This window comes from Pholcus phalangioides, unplaced genomic scaffold (assembly GCF_987345545.1).
Source record: "Pholcus phalangioides strain wild (caught in Gottingen) unplaced genomic scaffold, Ppha-v1.0 ptg000007l_1, whole genome shotgun sequence".
NCBI classification, from domain to species: Eukaryota; Metazoa; Arthropoda; class Arachnida; order Araneae; family Pholcidae; genus Pholcus; species Pholcus phalangioides.
The window spans coordinates 61,961,507-61,981,498 of record NW_028301600.1 but is presented as its reverse complement, the minus strand read 5'-3'; the positions used below and the strand labels follow the sequence as shown (position 1 = coordinate 61,981,498).

The following is a 19,992-nucleotide window of genomic DNA, read 5'->3' as shown; positions in this document are numbered from 1 at the left end:
AAAGGTCAAAGTTCTAAATATACAGGGTGCATAGATGGTGCGCAGTGGTGTCCCTTTATCCTGGAATAACTTATAAGTCGTTGATCCTAAAAGCATATTTCTAATTGGAAAAAGTATCCAGTAACATCTATACCTCAGATATGTCGTTCATATTGCAAAGAATTGTATAGTTATTAAAATAAAATAATAAATTAGCTTTTTATTTGGTCACCATGTCCCAAAAAACCCAATTAGAAAGTTGTTACCCTGTCTCTCCTGAACCCAACAAAAAAATTCCATGATTTTAAGTGCAATCTTCCTTACAAAGAAAGGGTCCAAAGATGTCATTCTCAAAAAATTATGAAAAAATTGAAGTACAGTTGAATCCCATTTTAATGAATACCGTTATAGCAAAAAAAAAAAAATCTCATTTTAACGAACACTTTTCTAATCCCCCAGATAAGTTTACATAGAAACAATGTGAAAACCTGGAATTCCATTATAATTAAATTTTGTTATAATGAAGTGATTTCTCTGGTCTCTTGGAGTTCATTATAACTGGATCTGACTGTATATTGATCTCGCCCAGGAACACAGAATCAAAAAATTTGCGACAGAATGCAAGATGAATCGACAACATCTGAAAAGTGACTGGAGTCAACTGGGTGGCAAAAGCTTCAGAGTAAAATGGAAAAATTTAGAGGTGACCTTCATCCAGTAGTGGATAGAAAATGGTTGATGATGATGCAACCCCGTGCAATATGGATGACATATCTGAGGTCTATATGTTATTTGGATACTTTTTCCAATTGGAAGTATGCTTCTAGGATCAATGATTTGCAAGTTATTCCAGGACAAAGGGGTTTTCAACTGGGTGGCAAAAGCTTCAGAGTAAAATGGAAAAATTTAGAGGCGACCTTCATCCAGTAGTGGATAGAAAATGGTTGATGATGATGCAACCCCTTGCAATATGGATGACATATCTGAGGTCTATATGTTATTTGGATACTTTTTCCAATTGGAAGTATGCTTCTAGGATCAATGATTTGCAAGTTATTCCAAGACAAACGGGTTTTCCTATGCACCCTGTATAACTCAAGGCTCTGTTAAGTTTTGAATTTCTTTCTCAAAATCCTTTCCATTATTTTTCCCAAGAATGTTACATGTTCCATATGTTGATTTTATTCTAATGATGAAATTTTTTTTGTTTTCGATTTTACTTGCTTTTTGGAGTTTCTGACAGCTGTGTAAATCATCAAGTTTTATCTCCAGGTTTTATACAAGCATGCAATGGAAAAACGGGATAAAAATCACAATGGCTTTCTTAGCTTTGATGAGTTTATTGATGATGGGCATGGTGGTACTTTGACGCCTGCAAGTGAACGATATGCTATTGAGAAACATAATTTTGAAAATGTATATGACGTGGATAAAGATGGAAAACTTGATCAAGAAGAAGTATTACAATGGCTCATCCCAAATAACCAGTAAGTGCTATAGTTACATAGTGACATTTTTTTTCATTTAAAAGTAAAAAATATAAAAAACAATAGAACATCAAATATTTTTGTGAGAGTTCTACATGTGTGCGTAATTTAATTGTAAGTTTATGATCACATGTATACAGAGTGCATATAAATGACCCTTTGACCTGATATAATTTATGTATCAAGAGAGCTACAGCTATGCAAAATAGATCAACTGTATAGTGAAGTGACTTTGCCTAATCAGATGCAACACTGAATATAACATAAACTTTATTTGCTTTGCATACGATGTGATGATTGCTGCAGCAGAAATACATATTTGCTAAAATACTCTTTCAGCGAATAAGCACTCTAATACAGGGCTTGACAAATCAAAAAGATTTAGGCACCAGCAAAATTTCATAGGTGCCAAGCAATTTTTTCCTGACAAAATTGGTCCAAATTAATTTATTTTTGGCTTGTCCGGGACTTAGGAACCTCTTTATATTGCTAGTATGATACAATAATTTTGTGCTGCCATTTACCTACAGAGGGACATAGACTTGGTTGAAGGGGTTCAGAGAAGAGCTACGCGTGTCCTTATTGGCATACAGGGCTTGAGTTATGAAGAGAGCCTGGGCGGAGATACGGGGGGGGGGAGCATTGCCCCCTCCCAGAGTCAAACGTGGAGTCGACTGATCTAATGTATATATGTATAGATGAATTGACATCATCATCATTGTGCCCCCCCCCCCCAGCAATAATGACCTTGCCCCCCCCAAGACTTCCAAGTCAATCTCCGCCTATGGAAGAGAGACTTCATTTTTTGAATATGTTGACACATGATGAACGCAAGTGTCGAGGAGATATGATCGAAGTGTTCAAAATGTTCAATGGGATGGATAGGATGGACCATGAACTTTAAGTACACCGCCAATCGACTGCTTTTACAAGGGGACACCAGTATCGATTGGTGAGGGACAATGCAAGGTTATGGTGTTGCAGGGAATTTTTCTCTAATAGGGTTGTTAATAAATGGAATAGCTTACCCCCGGAGGTAGTAAATTGTAATACAATTGACACGTTCAAAAATAAATATGATAAACATGTTGGGGTAAATCGAGAAGCTATCCATACTTAGAATAAGACAACCATAAGTATTCTTTATGGGCATTGTATAATATTTTATCATGTGTATATATTGTTTATAATTTTTGTTAATTGTATTTTTAATTGGGTTGCTGTATTTTTGAAACATATGACATCCATATTTTTATGGGCATCTTTTTATCAGCCACCTCGTTGGGCATTTTGCCTGTTGTGGCATTGTATTTGTATTTGACTTCAATTAAGTTATCATGAATAAAATATATTAGGCCTATATTGCAATTTTTAGTCACCATGGTGACCTGAGATTTGTCCAGCCCTGATAAGCAATCTTAACAGCAAGTACTCAAAATCATGTGAGAGAAACCATGCCCCCAGAAGCAAATTGGGCTGTAAATGCACATTCCTTTAGTTTCGGCTTGTCTGAAATCTTATACTAAACTTCAAAAATGAAAAATTGTCATGTACTGCTAATCTAATATATTGCTCATCAAGAAATAATCTAAAACATATATCTTATCCTCATAAACATAGTCTATGTAGAAGGATATCAATGTATGTTACGCTTTTATGCATTGTACACTTTATATTCATGAGCATTGTACCACTTCATTCCACTATTTAATCGATTTTGATCATCCTGCTGAAGTATGTTTTATTTCACAGAGATGCTGCTGAAGTAGAAGCAGACCACCTTATTGAAAGTTCTGATGAAGACAAAGATGACAGATTATCAATTAATGAAATTATAAATCATCATGAAGTATTTGTCGGAAGTGAGGCAACAGACTTTGGAGAGCATTTGCAAAATGCTCACAAGTTTAGTGATGAGCTGTGATTTGAAATAATATATTACGGGTCCAAGTCTGACGTCTAGCATCTTTGCAAAATAGAGGGTTACCACATTGCCCAGACTTCAGACACTGCCTACTTTGGGAAGTAACTGATTAGTTCTGGCTATTTTGCAAAAATGCCAAACTTTATATATAGACCTTAATATGTATACCATATTTCCTCGCATTAGCCTCAATGCTATAAAAATCAAGGAAACCAGCTTTTTTTAAGAAGTCTGGTCCATTCCCGATATGCCGGGAAAAGTGAGGTTCAATAAGGATCACAGACTACATTCAAAAAACCGATATAAATCTATAGCAAATACTGAATAAGTATATATGACGTGGATAAAGATGGAAAACTTGGTTAAGAAGAAGTATTACAATAGCTCATCCCAAATAACCAGTAAGTGCTATAGTTACATAGTGACATTTTTTTTTTTCATTTAAAAGTAAAAAATATAAAAAACAATAGAACATCAAATATTTTTGTGAGAGTTCTACATGCATGCGTAATTTAATTGTAAGTTTATGATCACATGTATACAGAGTGCATATAAATGACTCTTTGACCTGATATAATTTATGTATCAAGAGAGCTACAACTATGCAAAATAGATCAACTGTATAGTGAAGTGACTTTGCCTAATCAGATGCAACACTGAATGTAACATAAACTTGATTTGCTTTGCACACGATGTGATGATTGCTGCAGTAGAAATACATATTTGCTAAAATACTCTTTCAGCGAGTAAGCACTTTAATACAGGGCTTGACAAATCAAAAGGATTTAGGCACCAGCAAAATTTCATAGGTGCCAAGCAATTTTTTCCTGACAAAATTGGTCCAAATTAATTTGTTTTTGGCTTGTCCGGGACTTGGGAACCTCTTTATATTGCTAGTTGACACACTGGCATAATATCCAATAATTTTGTGGTGCCATTTGACTTCAATTAAGTTATCATGAATAAAAAATATTAGGCCTATATTGCAATTTTTAGTCTCCATGGTGACCTGGGATTTGTCCAGCCCTGATAAGCAATCTTAACAGCAAGTACTCAAAATCACGTGAGAGAAACCATGCCCCCAGAATGCATGGTGAGTCATAGTCGCCATGGTGACCTGGGAGCTTTTTTACCAGCTTTTTTTTAAGAAGTCTGGTCCATGGAAAAGTGAGGTTCAATAAGGATCACAGAATACATTCAAAAAAGCGATATAAATCTATAGCAAATACTGAATAAATATGTGAATCGAAATAAATTGGGTATTGATAAAATGGTATTTCACTACAGCAAATGTGTTTTGTCCAGGAATTTCATAAGGATAATGAAAATTAAATATTTACTTATCACTGTAACCTAATTATCATTAGCTTAATACAAAATACAGACGTGTTTTATTTATTTATTTTTTATTTATTTTTTTTTTTGCATGTTCAAAAATAGAAAAAGTATGCTGTCCCTTTTATATCACAATATCATGTTTTGCAGTGCAATTCTTCTTAATATTTTGCTCTGCTTATTCAAACTTTAAACACATAATTAAAGAATATAAAAATACTTTGCAATCTACTAATTTTTCCATTTAGCTTGTGTAATCTATGAGGACCAATACACTTAGTATATAAATGTTGTAGCTAAATGCCTCGTCATCCAAAAAAAAAAAATATATATATATATATATATATATATATATATATACTTAGTATCCGACATTTGCAATAAACTAAGATTTATATATGGTAGCAAACGTCAAATTCAAACTCTATTGCATAGCTCGTAAAACACAAAGTATCCTGAAATGCTTAGAACATATAAATCAACCATTTCAGTCAGTTTTTAGAGTTCAGATATTTAAGAATTTTCCAGAATCTGTGACTAATTTCCCAGCATGACGGATAATGTGGGAAAATATGGTACACATACAGTTGAACTTTGATTTAATGAGGATTGATTCATCTAATTTAAGTTTTTAAATTAGGGAAATCAATAAATCGAAGTCCAGATGATCATGAATATGCACAGATTTTTTTAATGTTAAATTGGGTTCTACTGTCTTTATTCTACAATTGGTATATCATCATTTACATAACTTTTTAATGTATTTTTAAAATAACACCAAATCACTAGGGTTCACAACAGAGAGCTATTGTAGGCAAATAGTTAGGAAACTGAATTTTGACATTGAAAATGCACTATTTTACTTTGATATAAAACATCTCTGCTCCTCAAAACTAGTCTTTTTTTCCAATGTTTAAAAAAAAACCTTTTTTTAGTTATCTCCATTACTGATGGATTTATGGCAATGAATTTGGATGATAGTACTTTAGATATCAATAAAAAGTCTTGTAGGGAAATGTAAAAAAAACTAAATTTATTAGCAGTGTGTTTCAATATATATGCAAATCAATTATTCATTAATTAGAATTAAATTTAAGAGTTTTCGGGTTTTTTGGCCGACGTGAAATATAGTTTTTGTCTTCCGACGTTTCGTTCGCACGAGTGGTGAACATTTTCAAGAATTGTGTAATGCAGGCAAAAGGCTACTACGTACGCCTTCTCCCTGATTGAGTTGCACTGCCTCGTCGGGATTGGTCTGTTGAGTCAGTCTGTTTTTCCCTATTGGCCGAAGTTGTTCCTACATTGTTTCCTTAGGAACAACTTCGGCCAATATATCTATAAAAGTTTGATAAAAGCTCTTTTATAAAACTGAGGAATCCATCCAATAAGCATATCGGGTACATTCAAGAAAATGCAACTGATGATCTTATTGGTTGTAGATTTCAAGTTTTATAAAATAACTTTTATAGTGTAATTCAGCCTAACTAACATTCATCATTCAAAATTATGGTCCACATTTTGTGTATAGGTGAATCAACAGTTTGCATTACAAAGCAGTTGGATACATAGACCTATTCTGGGTTTGTAGCATTCAATTAATTACTAAGTTATTTCCTTACGAACAACCTCAGCCAATGGGGAAAACAGACTGGCTCAACAGACCAATCCCGACGAGGCAATACGACTCGATCAGAGGGAAGCGTAAGTAGTAGCTTTTGCCTGCGTTACGCAATTCTTGAAAATGTTCACCACTTGTGTGAACGAAACGTCAGAAGACAAAAACCCGAAAACTTTTAAATTTAATTCTAATTTACATGATGGCCATGGAAGCCTCTTTTGTTTTAATTATTCATTATCATTATTCATGTAATGCCATTTTTCAACTGGTAAATATTTTGTACAGTGCTTAGTTATACTTTTTTATCACTATTTTTAGTGAAAAAAAAATTGTGGGCTGTTTTATTGTTTTTTGGCACATTAACTTTGCTTTTCGAGTTTTCAATTATTTTCTTGTGTGATTATAATAAGGATAAAATATGTGTGTATGAGGATATACCATGTTTTGCAGCTCATAAAAAAGCAGCAGCCATTTATTGTTTTTTTGTTGTTTTTTTTTGCACTTTGACAAAGGAAATTAAACAATTTTTTTTTGTCTCTTTAAAACAAAATCAGCAACAGGAATATATTATATTTTGAATTATGGTGGAAGCAAAAAAAATGAATATGATGAATTAAGAAAAGTAGTGATTGAAAAGAGTTTGAGATGTAGTATGGTAGAAATTCAGTGTTTTATCAGAACATTTTTTCCAAGCATTTATAAAGAATAAAAATGATGATTATATGCTTAGTTTACAATTACAATTGGGAATTTTCAGATGGTCATTACCAGAGCTAGGATTTTTATGCGCTAAAAATGAAATGTTGCTGATTGGTTAAAAATACCTGTATTTTTAGTTTTAAGCAATCACAGCAACAATCTTGCATTTTTAACACATAAAAATCCTAGCCCTAGTAATTACCAACCATGGATACAATGATTGCTTCCATGTATGTATAAGTTTTATGTAATGATTTTTCACAATTCCAAACACAATAATATTATATTGAACTCAAGCTAGTGTGGTAAAACTGATTCAATACCTAGTACTAATAGAAGAACGAATGAAATTGAGAGTTTTAACTAATTTGCGATGCCACTAGTGTTTTGTGAACCATTATATGTGCCAAAATATTATGTATACAGTGTTTTATTCATTACTATTTTAGTGCATACGAAATTTTTTCTTCTGAAAGTCATGTCAGAATCATGGTTTAAGTGACAAGCTTTGGCATTGTAATGAAAAACATGATACATTCATTTACTTTTTTTTGCATTTGTATATCAGAGTATTAACACTATTAAATTTCAAATCTCACGAGAAAAAAAAAGTTTGCAATCATTTATACTTTTTTCTTCCTGAATTGGAATGTGTGTATGTAGAAGGACAACGTTTTTATTTCTGTGGTCACATTAATTTTGAATTTACTGTTTCAATTATGCATTGGATGCGGTAGCCCAAGTTGATGACACATACACATAATCTACGAAAAAACGCTTAAAGGTTTCATGAGTTTGAAACACGTTCAGTCGTTGTCTTATCGTTCCTGACAGGAAGATATCAATTCCACTTTTGGAAAAGATATGATCCCAAGAGGACCTGAGGCTATATTTCTTCCAAAATTGCACAAAGATATGGCAACTACAAAAAGTCCCCATTCATAGTGGTTAACTTGCCAACCTCTCAGAGACATAAAAGGAAATGCATTTAGAATCGGCGTAAAATTGTCTATTTCTTCTTGTGTGCATAAAATGATGGTGGTGTAATGTGAATGATCAATTATGCATCAAGTCCTTAAATCCACCTCTTTTTTCCCCCTCTGAGAGAAACATCATAGAGTGAAAAGAAACTAAGAAAAGAATTATGGATCAGATAATTTGAGTATTTTAAAGTTTACCTACAGTTGCAAGCTGAGGGCCAATCATCAAGAAATTTTGAAGGAAAAATAATGAACCCTCAGGGTGCAAGATTCAGATGCATGTGCCAAGGAGGGGCTGGTAGAACATGTGATAGATAGTATATTCATCATTTAATTGGGGGGGGGGGTGCTTAGCTCTTCAGTTTTTTTAAGGGTAGGAGGTTCTGGTGCCTATAAATGAAATTCAAGAAAGTAGTATACAAATTGTCTCATTTATATACTAGTTAGCTTAGAGTTTCAAGGAGCTCTACGCTTAGTAGCTCCAATAGCTCACTGATGATTTCCAATACTGAAAAGGTAAATATTTCTTGGATTGTGCAGATAGAGAGGTGAGGTATATTTCCAACTATTTGTGCAGCTTAAGTGTTCAAGAAAATTTCACAGAAAATTGTGCACACAGTTGGTAAACACTGGTTCCATTATAATGAGTTTATTCCAGGGGTGGTCAACCCCTGGATTCATGGTCTGCCCATCAACCTCCATCAGGGTCTGATCCGGGGGAAGAACATAGGAAACAAGTTTTTACCTACCAAGCCTGGGGCAACCATGATAAATGGCGCCTTCATCTCTCACCCAACTCTATCAGTAGGAAGTTGCTGTATAGCGATATGACCAGAGTTGTGCAGTAAAAGTAGTAGGGCTGGTCAACCTTTTCTCAAGTCGTGCCACAATTAAGATTTTAACATGCAGACCATTTCTCCCATTTCCACGAAATATTATTTGGCTGTCCTCTTATTTTCGTAAAAATGTTCATTTTGTCACTTTGTTTAGTTTGAAATTGTTTTTATTTTTGAGCCGTAAATTTGATTATTGCAATGCAGATTGTGCATGTATGTTTTTCAACAGAAGTTCATCTTGCCTACACCATGTTAGGCACTGGAACCTAAGGGGGTTAAAGTTTCTTGGGCCCCCTTCTCCAATAAATGTAAGAGGGCTGAGCCCTCCAAGAATTAGTGGATATGCAATGCAAATATTTTTGAATCCCTTACACATGGGACGTCCAACAACCCTCTTACTATAGATGCTAAACTAAACAAACTAATTAATTAAAAAGTCATCACAAATTCAGAATGAGCACGATACTAAATATAAGTTTGGTAGCCTATAAGGCATATTCTATCTCTCATCATATTCTACTATATATTATATTTTATTCTCATCTATCATATTCATAAGAAAAGTATAGTTCAAAAGTTTGAGAGCATTTCTTTGATTGAAGAATGAAATAAATGAATGATTCTTTAATTTTTGAAAAGTCTTTGCACACAACTGCTGCATGTGTGCTGCAGGTTGATTCTGTGTTGAGATCAAGTTAGACATAGGGATGAGCAGTTCCAAGGTACCTAGCATTGCACCTTTTGTGTGATAGGTATTCCCCATAATGTTTCTTCACCCTCAGTGAATATCTGTTTCTCATTTTCATTCACCAAAAACTGTGTTTCTTCTTTCTCATGAGTGTCCCCATGGGAGCTGTCATCTTACTACAGTCACTGAAGTCATGTTTCTCATCAGATCCTACACATTGGCACATGCAACAGATAGTCCAGGCAATTTGTGAATGAACCTTGGCAAAATTGTGACAGAAGCGTTTTAAATTGCATTTTAATCAGTAATGATTACTGAACAACATCCAAAATTAGATTACAGGAACATTCCTAAAAACAAATTTCAAAATAACGGAGTAGTTTTCCCGATTTAACTTGATGTACACTTTGAATGCAAATATATTGCTTTATTTTCACAACTTAAAATTTAAGTATCTTCAAACAGCACACAAAAGTCATCTATTCCTTTCAAATTTCTGCTTAAAATCTGTTTTTTCCTTGAAATTCAAATAGTTATATAGCTTTGTGGATGGCACTATCTTATATATAAATGTGAAAGTATGTATGTATGTATGTATGTTCTTTATACAAATCTACAGTTTTAGACCGATCGTCGCTAGATTTTGCATATATACCAAACAGGTCCGGGATTGAACCATAGGCTACTTTAAAAATTCGTCAGAGCTGGGCAAATGCCCGAAATGGGCAAAAAACTGTCGGGCAACAATAGTTTTGGGGCCTCAACAATTACTTTCGGAACGTTTACTTTGGTTACCGTGGTTTCCAACAATGCATTTCAGACGTGAATATATGCCTTTACAATGGTTTGTCACACCTTTAATTCTGTTGTTATAACAGTTTATTCCTTTATAACGGTTTGTCACTTTTCCAATCCTACCAGTAATTCAAGAAAACCCGGGAAGCGCCGGGTATTTCTGCTAGCCTATATACAGGGTGTTCTGTAAGTGCTAATGGGGCCTTTATCTCATCAACCGCCCATCGTAGAGGTATAGTTTCAATTTAAAAAATGCTTAAAAGGCGTTTGAATAATATTCGCTGCACAAGCTGGACGTATTATGTCGCTAACAACAGAGAACAACAACTACGACGACAAAACTGGGAATAAAAATGTTCAACACCAGCTGATGAACTCAATGCTTGCCTCAAATCATCAACACTCTGGCACGAAGTTAAAAAATTATCATTATCCACCAACATGCGAGCAAAATGACTCAGCACTGCTATCATTTTCGCATCAGTTGATCAAACTTGGCAATGGAAGAATTCCCGTAGACCCAAGCACTGGACTGATTACATTCCCAAATGGATTTTGCCAATTGTTAAACTCAGTTCAAGAATTTACTCAGACAGTCTTCCCAAACATTCAACAAAATCACCGAAACCATGAGTGGCTTTGTGAGAGAGCGATTCTGGCATCGAAAAATGACAGTGTGAACAAGATCAACGAAAAAATCATAAAAATTATTCCTGGAGACCACATCTTACAAATCGGTTGGCACTTTCACAGACTCAGCGCAGACAGTTCTGTATCCTGCAGAATTTCTGAAGTCAATATTACTTGAGCCCTGTTTTTCACACGGACAGCCTTACGTCGCCTGTTCGCGTGTTGGTAATCCCAAAAATTTGTACATCTACACACCAGATGGAAAAACAAAAAATATTGTGTATCCACAAGCGATTGCCTAAAGTTTTTAATTAAAATATTTAAAAATAAAAGTAATTTTTTCTTACTTGATGCGGAAATTTCATTCATTAAGCTATACATATATAAATTTTTTACGGGGCGGGCAACATCACCGGGTATCAACTAGTGCTTCTATATTCATCAAAGAATTTAAATACTCTAAATAATAATATAAATGAAAACTTATTAAGAATATGTAACTGGTTTCTGGTAAACGATACGAATATTAATGTTAACAAACTAAATATATGAATTTCAAATTAAAAGAGTCTGACAATATTGTAACTCCTAAGTTCTCTCTAGCATATCACAATAATTCTTGTCAAGTACTAATAAATTGTAACTGCCAACACTTAGAAGAAGTGTCATCTATTAAATATCTTGGAATTTACATAGACTCTAACCTGAAATGAAAAATGCATATAAAAAATGTTTCAAATAAATTATGTTTTTTCTCTAAGCAATTTTTTAAATCTAAAATTCGAAGTAAACAATAATTTTTTTACTAACACTGTACAATACCTGGATTCAATCTCAAATAAATTATGGTCTCATAGCATAGGGAGGAGTCTATATCACTGACATTAACAAAGTTTTACAAATGCAAAATAAATTCATCAAAATTTCTTTTAATTTTAATGGAAGTATAACTTTGACTACCTTAACATCTTATCCATCAGACATTTGTATTTTTATAAAATCTGCATTGCCCTTCCCAAATACAGTTCAAGTACAGTGCAGTATAAATATAATGTTATTAATCCCAGATGCAATGTTATTAAGATCAAATCAAATTTTAGTTATTCCTAAACTGAATAAAAATATTTTATGTAAATACTTTATTTACTTAGCCCCAAAGCAATACAATAGGCTACCCATCAATATTCAGAATGAAAAAATGCATACTACTTCAAAAAATTGTTGAAAGAATTCATACTTTCCATTACTAATATCTTATATATAAATGTGTAAGTATGTATGTATATACATATGTTTGTTCTTTATACAAATCCACACTGTTGATCATATCACTTTAAATTTATTTAGGCCTCTTTGCTAATGTGTGGAAGAAGCCGTAACCATATTCCCGCCAAAAAATATTTTTATCAAATTTTTTTTATTGCAGAAATTTCTAAAAAAACCCCTTTTTTTCGCTTATTTTTTATGTTATCAATCAGATGCAACAGTTTTTTCCCAAATTTTCTCCACACAAAAGATACACATTTTAATGGGTTTTCCATTGCAATTTGAATTTTAAAAATTGTTTAACAAATAACCGAGTCAAATAGGTTTTTGTTCCACACCAGATCTTAATTTATGAAAACAAATGTTAATTTGATCAATGTATTTTTTTTCCGGTGTCTGTACAAGTGTTGCTGCGATCAGGGTATTTTTTTTACAAATGTAGTTATATTTACAAAATAATAAAAACAAATCAATTTTTGAACTAAAAACAAACCACTTGGCCACCTGGCAGTCGAGTGGTTAGGGAACTAACTTCTCACCGTCCAGGTCTGGGTTTGAATCCCGGTTCGGGCATGAATGTCTACTAACCTAACACTAACAAATTTCCTGGATGGATCATACTGATCCCTTGGGAATACGTGAAGATCACGTTATTTATTTAAACTTTAAATTATTAAATCTTATTGTCACTTTTAATATTATTGAATTACTTTCTTTCAGATAAGCCTGGAAAATAATGGCAAATTGAGCTATACATATACAAATTTTTTATGGGGTGGGCAACGTCACCGGGTATCAGCTAGTTGAGCAATATTTTTTAAATATAGTATCAAACGTATTTTCACTCTAATTCTGAAAAAACATTGTAACGAAAGGATGGCGTCACTCTCCGCTATCATATGAAGGTTTTTAACAACTGACTGTTGCAAAGATGAATTTTTGGAAAGCGATAAAATTCAACTGCCTTTGCGGGGAATCGAACCCATGTCTTTTCACTTTCCGAGTGAACTCCCTAGACCACTTGACTACAAAGGCAACGAATCTCTCAATCTTTCTTTGGAACTCATGTACACTGAAAGGCACCGCACATGGACGGCCGGACATGACTCAGGCCAAGCTCACAACTGCTGACACTGTCACCAGATTTGGACTTATGAAAGGAAGATGTCACTCTCTGCTATCATACAAAGATTTTTAACAACTGGCTGTTGCAAAGATGAATTTTTGGAAAGCGAGAAAATTCAACTGCCTTTGCTGGGAATCGAACCCACGTCTTTTCACTTTCCGGGTGAACACCCTAGACCACTAGACTACTTCGCAACAGCCAATTGTTAAAAACCTTCGTATGATAGTGGAGAGTGACGTCATCCTTTCATAAGTCAAAATCTGGTAACAGCGTCAGCAGTTGTGAGCTTGGCCTGAGTCAGTTCTGGCCGTCCATGTGCGGTCCCTTTCAGTGTACACGAGTTCCAAGGAAAGATTGAGAGATTTGTTGCCTTTGTAGTCTAGTGGTCTAGGGTGTTCACCCGGAAAATGAAAAGACATGGGTTCGATTCCCAGCAAAGGCAGTTGAATTTTCTCGCTTTCCAAAAATTCATCTTTGCAACAGCCAGTTGTTAAAAAACTTCGTAACACTATAATGACTGATATTATATTTTAATAAAACTGACATTCCTGTTAGCCACATAATGATATTAATATTTTACGCCAAATTGCTTTGTTTCTTTTCAAAAAATTTTCAGCATAAATTTAGTAATTCTAACAATATTAATGAAAACCATTTCATTCATACATGATTAATTGCATTTATATAGGGTGCATAGCAAAGAGGGGGTATGGCAATTTACTGGCATACCATTGATCCTAGAGGTATACTTCCAATTAGAAAAAGTTTCGAAATAACATGTAGTACTCATATATGTCATTTATGTTGCAAGGGGTTGTCATCAGTATGGATCGTATGATCCCTTGATGATTTTATTTGTTCTCTGAGATGTATGTATGAATTTTAAAAAATTAAATTTAAAAAAATGATTACTGTACAAATACAGAATATGAGAAAAGAAAGAAGAAAAATTACCAAGGGGTCTCTTGAGAAAGATGACTGAACAAAAGAAAGATAGTTACAGAAATGTTTCAGTGAAGCAAAACAACTTCAATTAATCATTTTCATCACTTTCATTAGATTCGTAGTTTGGAAGTGAAGTTGTTTTTACATCCATCGATTTGGCACATTCCACAAACTGTTGAACAGGGCAGTCCATTATGCTTGCATCCGCATAGTAAAGTAGCGCAGTTTGTCTTGCAGGAATATTGAATCATATTGAGTAGATAATCTGAAGCTGGTGACAGTGCTGTCTTAAGAGAATCATGGACCCCAGGCCAAGTGAATTTTCTGAGGCCCTAAACCTAGCAAATTCCAGAAAATTTCAGCCAGTTCTCACTTTTCTTGAGGCCCCAAGGCCGTGCCTGAGTGAGCACCAACTGGTGGTAAGTTGCAGTGTATTGGGTAGCATATACGGGGTGATTACAAAAAAACTATCCCGATATATGTGCCCCTAACTATCATACCATTCACAGAAACTGAATGAAATTTTGGCATAAGGTATTTTGAGGTATGTGCTCAAGAATGATATGGAAAACAACAGTGTCACTCTAACAGTTACGGTTACAGTGAGAAAATATCAAATCGCAACACCAAGTTTTTTGTATTGGAATGGGATCTCCATACTGAAAAACACTAAATAGCATTGGAATGGCACCTGTAGCACGAAAATCCCCGGAGCTAGGCAAGGAAAAAGTAAAAAGGACTTTGCCGTGCACCAGAGCATTAATGTTTGTTTCATTTGTCACACTGTTTCTTCGGCTGAGATCCCAGCCTGATTAGTCCTCCACAAGGTCATGTGGAAAATTTGTGAAACACAATAAAATGCTTTATTTTATGCTGCTTCTCTGTCCTTATTGGTTGTCCTCACTTTTAGCCTATCTACCGCCGGTGATTTTCATGCTACAGTTGCCGTTCGAACGCTATTTGGGGTTTTTCACAATGGAGATCACATTCCAATACAAAAAACTTGGTGGTGCCATTTGATATTTTCGAAATTTTCTCACTGTAACCGTAACTGTTAGAGTGACACTGTTGTTTTCCATATCATTCTTGAGCGCATACATCAAAATACCTTATACCAAAATTTCATTCAGTTTCTGTGAATGGTATGATAGTTAGGGGCCTATATGTTGGGATAGTTTTTTTATAATCACCCTGTATATATATACCAACCCCCATTTTTCTGGCTTGATTCTTTCTTCAGTAGCTTTCCAGATATTTATTTGTAAGTTTGATATCTATGATATTTTGTGGAAGAATCTGTCAGGAGAGATGTGCAGGTATAACAAATGATTTAGCTGTGGCTACTTTCTCTACCAACATATGGTGAGATAGTTTGTCTGTGCATTTCAGTGACTGGCAGTCATAATACAAAAGCATTGCTTTTCGCCCAGCCACAGCGATATCAGAATGTAGGCATGAATTAGAGCAAAATTTCTTCGCAACAGAACAGAGCTCTGTCTCCATCATTAGTTCGACAAATACTAAGGATTTCCAAATCGAAAAAATTCTGTATGTGGCATTGCAGCTGGTGAAAGCATGCAGAAGCAAGTTGCAGTTTTCACGACCTAATAGAGATTGCATATTGAGGATATCATATACTTGATTGGAAGTTGATTCTTGTCTTATATCACTGCGATAGTACAGCTTGAACGCATTATTCTTTGCATGGTAAATACGCAGAATCAGCAAATCTGTGTCTTCCTCCATTACACATGTTCTGAAGATGAGACTGCTGCACAAACAGTGTCCACATTGGCATCGCCGGCTGCATTGTGAGTAATACATCTTTGTTTCTTCAGAAATTCACCTACGAGGGAAATCATCACTTGATTGTTTTTTTTTTTTTTTGTTGACCAAGAACTCTTTTTCTTTTTTTTTTCCCCGGCAAACTGTAAGCTCATGCTAAAATTAATACCTCTACTGGTCTTTGTGTAGTGTAATCTGGGAGTCAAATCCTTGATTGTCTGGGACCTAATTTAGCCATCAAAAATAATGATTGGTTTTTAATATATTTTAAGAATTAAATCAATGTAAGACATTGTAATGTTTTCATGTGTCACTGTTACATAACAAAATGCAATTTAACAGAGATCCTCCATCTAAAAATGTACCTTTCTGTGCTTTCCATGTGGTCACATTCTTCATTGTACAAATGTTTGCACTAATAATTACTGTGCAGTTCTTACTTTCACATGTTCTGATTTAGGTTTATGTTTAGAAGAAAGGTCAACAAATTTTTCACAAAATAAACAGTGAGTAGAACTGGAAACTGGACCCTCAATTACTGTATTTACTTGCATATAGGACAATCTCGCATATAAGACGAGGTATGATTTTAGAGATCAAAATAAAGTAAAGTAGATTTATTAATTCAACTCATTGTTTCGTTTATTCACAAATAATAGCATAATATTTTTAGGGCAAGATGACGTAAATACAGAATGATGTGAGTGACTAATTATATAGGGGATTTCTAAATAAATTCTGGGGATGGGTTTGTTCAGAAAATGGTATGACAAAATGCTGTGGGTGCTAATGCACCCACTACACCCCCGGATTTAATGTCACTGTGTCTGGCTTAGGGCTCTGATCAAAAAGGGGGCCCCGAAAGTATTGAAAACTTTCACAAATTATCTGAAATTACGTCTCATTCGCTGAAAAATTGTCTTTCATAAATTCTGAATTTTGATTAATTCTAGAACTATTTCTCTCATCAGCTTTTGATCGTTGTATTCATAAATTTTTGATTATTTTACTACCATTTTCTAATAATTTTTTTAACAATATTGAATTTTTAATAAATCCCAAATTATCATTTTCAATAAGTCAAAATTATCATTAGTTCTGGAGTTATTTCTTGAATTAATTCTCATTTTTCATTTTTTTTACCCTTTAGTGACATTTTTTGGTTAGACATTCGTTCGTGCATTATAGCACAACCTAGGTTTTTGAAGCAGTGAAAATTTAACGAAAACCTTGTCTTGCATGAGTAAATACGGTAAGCAAACACTTTTCCTTCGTATTTTTTCTGGGCTAGCCTTCCATTTCGTAATTTAATGCTCTTTTTATCAGTAAATGTCTTCCGACACAAAACATGAATCCTTATTCCAGCAGTTGCAACTACATCGCTTTTACGGCTCTTGGCTGGCTTAATTTATACCATCCACTTCATTTTGCGAAACTAACTACGTCTGTTCCATTGTCTAATTTTTGTTCACAAATATCAGTACTGCCCATTTTTATACCGGAAATTAGTAGTTTTAAGACTATAAATGCATAAAAAAAATTAGAAATATTCACAAAATAGAATTAGATTAGAAATAATATTAGAAAATAGAAATATTCACAAGAGTATTGAAAAACACAACTTAACAGCAGTGCCGTCTTAACGCATGGGCCCACCCGGGCACCTCTAGAGAAGAAGAGGCCTCACAAAAATGAGATCCGTTTGAAATTTTCTAGAATTTACCAGGTAGGGTCTCAGAAAAACCACTTGGCCCGGGGGCCTATGATGCTGTTAAGACGGCCCTGCTTAACAGGATGCATCACTGCCTGCAATTTTAGCTCCATTTATATGGGAAATGAAAAAATTGGTTTCTTCTACTTGGAAATAGGGAAAAATTGCAAAGGATTATGGGAAAGGAGCAAGGAACCGTGAAAATTCATCCAATAGGGTGCAAATCTTTCTTCCCTACGAGGGGGAAAAAGTTGGCTTGGTATCCTCAATCTTACACGCGTAAACAGTAGTTTGAAATCTGTGTTTAGGAATGTTACCGTTTTTCGATTTTTTCTGATTTTTGATATGTTGTTCAGTAATGAAAATTGATTGCAAAACAATTTACAAAGCTTCGGTTATTTTGCCGTGTTAAGGGTATTTTTATCTTTGTTTGCCTTAAGAAAAAAAAAATATATATGTATATATATATATTTTTTTAATGTATAACTTTTTAATCAATGATTCTGATTTTTTTATTGCTGAATTAAAGTTACTTTTTTTGAAACCCCCCCTCCCACAAAAAGTCCTGTGATAATGAACCTTCACATACTTTTAACCAACTATGAAAATGGCCTGTGTGTGTGCATCCAGTGGTAAAAGGAAATTACCATTTATCACTGACTGGTATATAAATGTAAATTCCATGTGGCCAACAAAACTGAAGCAATTATTCACCAGTTGCTTTGTGAGGTACCACCACACTCATCCTATAATATACTGACTTATCTTAAAATGATTAACTTTCTATCTTCGTAAAAGAGCATCTTTAAAAAAAAAAATGTGAAAATTGTCTCTTTAAAATAACCTATTGCAGTAGCAAGGAAATGCAGCTGATGCTCATTTTTATGAACTCAAACGAACTTGAACAATTAGTTTGCAAAATTGAAAGTGTGTCAATGGGGAAATAAATGTATATTGGTTTGGAATGAGAGAATTGCTTAGCAAAAACTATTGATTTGTAAATCTAGCAGCGACTGTTTTATTGAAAATAGTACAGATACAGTGAAAACCATCTTGAATGGAATTAAAAGATAATCCTGTCAGTGATTAATGCCTTGATGTGTACCTTTATGAAATGAAAACCTGTCTTAAATGGAAAGTTATATTGGTCTTTTGACGTTTCATTTCATATAGGTTCCACTGTAATTTCAATTTAACTATCATAGTAGTCTAGAAATTATATCATTCTGGATGCTCTCCAGAAATTTACTGAATATATCCTTGGCAAAGATGCCTTTCTTTAATCTCTCGAACATTTTCAACTTAATATTACATTGGGAGTGGTTGGGAAAAAAATATGAAATATAAAAATACCACTGTTTATGGCCACTTTTAAAAAATACTAGCAATTCAATTATATTAATGGCTGGGGTAAAGCCTGTGTTACAGATGTCTGCTACCAATCAGTGAAGTATACAAAAAATACCATATTCTCTGAACCATAAGCAGATACAGGCCCTCCGAATAGAAGCAGAGTAATCACAGAAAGTCTACACAGTGAACGGGGAGCAGAAAGACCACCTCTGCTCTCCTGCCTATGTGAAAAATACTATTTTTTTACTGACTGGGGGGGGGGGGGACAATTGCTCCCTATGTTCTGATCATAAAATGAAATTGAGCATAAGACGTTCAGTAGTGAGATCTCAGAACTTGTAATACCGTTTCTTCCCAAGAAAGTGGTGCAATGTTCAAGTTGTTATTACAATTTTTTTTCTCTTTTCATTTTTATCTTATTTTTGGTAAGTGTGTTTATTTTTAGATTGATGTGTGTCAATTTTAATTTTATTATGAATGCGAGCCAAGGAACTTTGTTCAATTTAAGTATTAAAAAATCCTAAATCAAAGTTGTTAAAGCCAGAAATATTGATTTCTCCAACACAAACCTGCAGAATGACCATTCTTAAAACAGCATGCAAAAAAATTTATGTTTACTCGTGAATACAACAGCAGTTATTTGAAATTTGGTTTTAATCTGCCTCTCCCCAATTGGCATGACCTCAAAATGTCATTTGCACTTCTAATAAGTGGAGATTGACTTGAAGAAATAGAAGGGGGTATGATGATGATATCAATACCTATATACACATATACACTGAAGAGCCAAAAAAACTGGTACACCTGCCTAATATCGTGTAGGGCCCCGCGAGCC

At 34.1% G+C, this 19,992-nt stretch overlaps 1 protein-coding gene across 2 annotated transcripts in view; it reads left to right on the top strand.

Moving 5' to 3' along the window:
* Positions 1-19,992, top strand: part of LOC149085598 (reticulocalbin-2) — a 39,245-nt gene that overhangs the window by 17,679 nt on the left and 1,574 nt on the right. Inside the window, exons 5-7 of one of the 2 annotated variants that reach the window (XR_016192869.1) lie at positions 1,252-1,466; positions 3,219-3,791; positions 17,244-17,345. Coding sequence is in view for 1 of the 2 variants with exons in the window: in XM_089233732.1 (XP_089089858.1) it covers positions 1,252-1,466; positions 3,219-3,390 (387 nt within the window). In the remaining variant the exon portion in view is untranslated. Of the gene's footprint in view, positions 1-1,251; positions 1,467-3,218; positions 5,040-17,243; positions 17,346-19,992 lie in introns of those variants that run through there. The other variant, XM_089233732.1, reaches the window with a different exon arrangement.